Below are 4,821 nucleotides of genomic sequence, written 5' to 3' on the forward strand. Positions count from 1 at the left end.
CGCTAACCCTAAAGCACTTTCGTACCCTAACCTGTACCCTAAACTGTCCCCGTTCCCTAAACAAAAAAAAAAAAAAAAAAAAAAACCTAACCATAGTTAATGACTAAATTGACTACCTTTCATAATCTGTCTGTCATAACTTAAAGTTTATAAAAGTCTCCCTCGTTTCTAGAAGACTATGTAATATTTTGCATTTCAGCATGTTTATTAAATATAAAACTGAGCTATCTTAATTCTTAGTCATTTTATAAATAACATAACTTATGCATAAAAATTAACATATAAATTTATATAATAGGTCTGAAGTGCGCTACCACACAATCTGCCACAATTCCCTAAAGAGGAGGTTTAGCTGCTGCCTGATGAAGTTTAAAATCTGTAAGCTCAGAAAAATGGTCCACGTACCCTTTTCCAACAGTGTATGTTTTAGAGCTTTGGCTAGCAAAACCCTTACGTTTGGCACAGGATCTGATGCAAGCCTTAAAAGGCTGGGGAGTAAGTGTTCAACAAACTGGTCCACAGGGATACACTCCTCGCTCACCACTGCCTGTGATGAAGAGAAAGCCAGAGCCGAAAAACGGACCTTTTTCAATAGTGATGAGCACGGTTTTTCTAAAAACATACACTTCAGTAATTCCAAAGAAGTAATTTCAGGATCTTTTGGTCTGAGGAGTGTGTGTGTGTGTGTGTGTGTGTGTGTGTGTGTGTGTGTGTCTGAATTTTAAAATCTCAACCACCGAATTTGGTTAGAAACACAGTTAACACTTTTATAATTCATTACCAAGCACTGGGGTACATGTGGTGTAATATTTGGTAGGGTAGCCAAAGGCTTTGGAGTCAGACAGGTCCAGGTTCAAAACCTAACCTGGTCACTTCTAGTTTCGTGGCCACGAGTAAGTGGCTTCACCTTTCTGGGCCTCGGTTTCCTCACCTGTACCATGGAGTAGCAATGGGGATGGCAGATCATTTTTGCAAAGGCTAGCGTAGCACCCGCCAACAAGGGTTGGGAACCTTCACGCCTGTTACTCACCAGAGCTCGGGCTTTGAGGACAGGGGCCACGCCTAGCACATGACAGCCAAATCCCAGACCCCAATTCAGTGCCCGGCCCTCTGTGAACAACTAGCATTTACTGATGCTCTACTTACAAAGAGTCGTACGTGGATTCTCCCATTTCATTCTCATAGCCAGCCACGGAAATCAGCCTGAGCCCAGTTTTACAGGTGAGTCCAATGTTGTGGTGATACCCAAAGGCTCAAGACCCACAGGCAGCAGCAGGTGCAGATTCCAAGGCAGGAATGTGGATTCTAAATCCTGTAGCTCTTCCCACTACAGGGTAACAGCAGCAGCTGATACGTAGTAAGTGCTCTCCAGGCTCCTGGCACCGTGCTCGGTTACTCGGATGCGTCAGCTCACTAAAGCCTCAGGGCCACACCAGAACAAGGAAAGGCCACGCAGAGAGGGTGCTGTGCCCAAGGCCACCCAGCAGGGAAGCCATAGACTCAGGCTTCAAAGTAACAGGTTTGGACTCCAAAGTTGGCCCCCCTAACCTCCAGGTTACGACCTCTCCCTGCATTTAAACAGTAATCCATGTACCCACTGGGAGGTTCTCTTGGCTGAGGACACTTTCCTTTTGTTTGTGTTATTGTAGGTTTTCTAAATCTTTAATGAAGGCACACCAAAATACTGATTTTTCTTGAACAAAATTAGTTGGTGCCTTTCCCTTCTGTTTCATCGCGGATTGTCTAAATCTCAGAAAAAGAATTTAAAAATAAAAGCAAAAATATTTCATTTACCCTTTCTCTGCAAAATAGTGGGCAGCACTGACTTCTTCATGAAAGTCTGTGGTATCAGGCCTGTGGTTTGTGACTTTGGCACTGACCCTGCCCCCCACTGCCCTTCTGCACGTAGATGGCCAAAGTACCCCTGTGATACCCCCTGCGGGCCTACGGGGGGCCCTGGTGAGTTCCTCAGTAGGGAGGCCGGGTGGTTCCAGGGGAGGGAAAAGGGGCTGCTGCGGGGCCGGGGGTCAGGTAGAGCCCGATCACAGCTTTACTGTATTACTGACAAAGCTGGGTGACAGGTACGTGCAGGTTCATTCTACTGTTCCCTCTACCTTTGTATATGATAGACCGTGTGCGTGAGGAAAAGTTAAAACTGTTAAAGTAACACTTTAGCAGAAAGAAAATCATGGCTTTACACTTCCTGGGTAATCTTGAGCAAGGTACCTAACCTCTCTGGGCTCCAACTCCTTCAGCTAAAACAACTGGTCTAAAAGTACATGGGTGCACCGAGCTCAACACCTGGCAGACCTTACTGTTAGGAGCAGGTGTAGGATGAGATGCCCGGCACACAGAGGCGATCAAAAATGGCAGCCATCCTCCACAGCCAAACATAAATCATGCCCTCATTTCCAAGATGTTAAGTAGAGAGGGTGACCTGAGGGGTTGACCTTCACCTGAAAGACACGAAAGGTCCCCGAGCTGCCCCACTGCTGTGCCCCTCACCCCACCTTCCTCCTTCCCTACTGCGGCCCTGCACTGGACATGATGGGAGCACGGTCTGGGCCTGGCCCCCACCTCCCTGGATGGAAAATGCCGGAGAGCAGGAGGTTGTTCCTCTTCCGTCTCCAGCATCTAGAGCAGGCCTGGCACACAGTAGGTGGTCAGTCACTATCCATAGGATGACTGCACAGAAGGGCTGGGTAACCCTGGGCAAGTCCCTTTTCCAAACTGGCTTGTCACAATCTCCTGTGAGACAAGGGGGTTTGGTCCACTGCTCCCCAGGTTCCTGGCTAGTCCTCCAGGGCTGAGATTCTTTGTCTGGTGCTGTGTGTTGATATCACACGGCAAACATATGTGCAGGGTAGATGCTCCCCCCAGGCCCTGCTAACCTGACAAATGAAAGCAAACGCTTGCCTTCCGACCCACTTAGAACAGTGCCGGAACCTTAGGATTTCATTGATGAAATTTAACCCCAACGCACTTTCACTGTTGGAATAGAACTTCTGCAGAATTGCTACAACCTGTGAAAAATATTAGAAGAGCGAATTTAGAACGCTGCCATCTACTTGGATCATGAATACTACTCTACGTGGAAACTAGATATTTTGATGCACCCTTCCACCTTTAAAACGAATTTATAAGCACGGGAGAAAGTCATTTTTGTCACAGTGAACATTAGAACACAGAGGAAAAAAGATGTTTAAACATATGGTCACACACACACACACACACACACACACACACACACACTCACACCCATAAAACCCTTCATAAAATGAAATGTAAAAAGGGACTGGCATTAGAAAAATACATTATTAATCTTAAGATTCCAAATTTTAGAAAATGTCCCCTTGCATAACAACTAAATCGTTACCTTTCAGAACATGTCATTTTTATAAAACTTTAGCACCATCAGAGTACCTTAGTAAATATTTTCAAATGAGATTTTTTTTCCTCAGTATTCAGCTGGTATAAGCCCACATAAAACAGGATCGGCTTTTCTTTGCTGGAGTTTTTGCTCACTAACTACTTTTCTACAAAACCGTGCTGGAGAGTCAACCCAGTCTGTGTTGAAAAGAAACACTAAGCCATTGTTTAAAGAGTTTCATACATAAGGTGATTTATCCACAATTTTCATCACTCAAGCATACTGCTTAACAAAAGAGCTATCTTACATACTGATAAAACTATAATACAGTACCTAATTTCAAAACTTAAAAGCTGCTTTCATGGGTAAATGGACAAATTAAGCCCAGAAAAAAATAAAGAAGTTAAAATGGAAGAAACATAGATATTCCTTTTTCTAAAAATCATAAACAGAAAAGGTCATGATTCCTTACTAACTTGAAGGAGATCCACCGAACTTCAGAAACTTTATCTGCACACAACTTTAAGGCAATATGCACTAAATAATCATAAACATCATTGGGATTATAGAGTTCCAAAATCAGTATCAGCTGTCTGAAATTAAAAAAAAAAAAGAAAGAAATTGTTTGGGGGGTGAAAAACACATTATCAACCTCTCTTTATTCTCATTTCATTTTATAGATAAAAATAGCCAGGCTGGGAGATCAACAGAAGCAGAAAGCTGAGTGAAAATGGCCACGCAAAGAAAATTGGGGGGAAAAAAATCTTAATTCTTCATCTCTCTCTCACACACAAATCAAACAGAAAGGAAATAAATTAAACTTTGTAAAACAGAGGCTGAGAAATTTATGAATAGGGATTCAATATTTCAACTTTAGGTTATCAGTTCGAAAGCACATAAAACTTTAAAAATCAGATAACACAAAAATAGCCAGGACGCCGAAGTTCCCAAAGATCACCAGATCAAGGGGAAACAAATGAGATTTCACTGTCTCCACAGTGTTCCTGAAGCTGCAAATTAAATTTTCTGCTTTTGCTGGCAGGCTCACGCACTGTTCACAAGCCTTTTTCAATCCAACAAGGTCCACCTGGAGAGGACGGGAGCACGAGCTCTTTACTCCCAGGGAAAAATTCATAAGATGGCTGGTGGGAAAAACCTACTACCAAAGCTTTCACTGTTTTCTAAAAGGCGAAGGGGAGGAGGGTATGAAAATAAATGGCATTATTTCTACACTGGCAAAGAAAGGAAATGAAAAAGAGATTGGAAGGCAGCTAGAACCAAAAGCCAGGAGTGCCGGTGAATACGTTCATATCAAAAAGCACTGTTTTTCAGAAAAGTGATACCAATATCGTGGGCATGGAAGCACACAATTCATATCAGTGGCTTTGGCTTCAATAACCATCGCAGAGATGTTAGATAGCCCGCGCTCGGCGATAACGCCGTCGGGCGAA

At 43.4% G+C, this 4,821-nt stretch overlaps 1 protein-coding gene across 1 annotated transcript in view; it reads right to left on the reverse strand.

Moving 5' to 3' along the window:
• The window catches only part of LOC103088246 (putative serine/threonine-protein phosphatase 4 regulatory subunit 1-like), a 53,215-nt gene that overhangs the window by 6,279 nt on the left and 42,115 nt on the right, over positions 1 to 4,821 (reverse strand). Inside the window, 3 exon segments of the mRNA XM_082930854.1 lie at positions 406 to 547; positions 2,892 to 3,023; positions 3,843 to 3,959. Of these exon segments, the coding sequence (XP_082786980.1) occupies positions 406 to 547; positions 2,892 to 3,023; positions 3,843 to 3,959 (391 nt within the window).

The sequence above is a fragment of the Lipotes vexillifer genome, unplaced genomic scaffold, assembly GCF_000442215.2.
Source record: "Lipotes vexillifer unplaced genomic scaffold, Lipotes_vexillifer_v1.1 scaffold524, whole genome shotgun sequence".
Classification (NCBI taxonomy): Eukaryota; Metazoa; Chordata; class Mammalia; order Artiodactyla; family Lipotidae; genus Lipotes; species Lipotes vexillifer.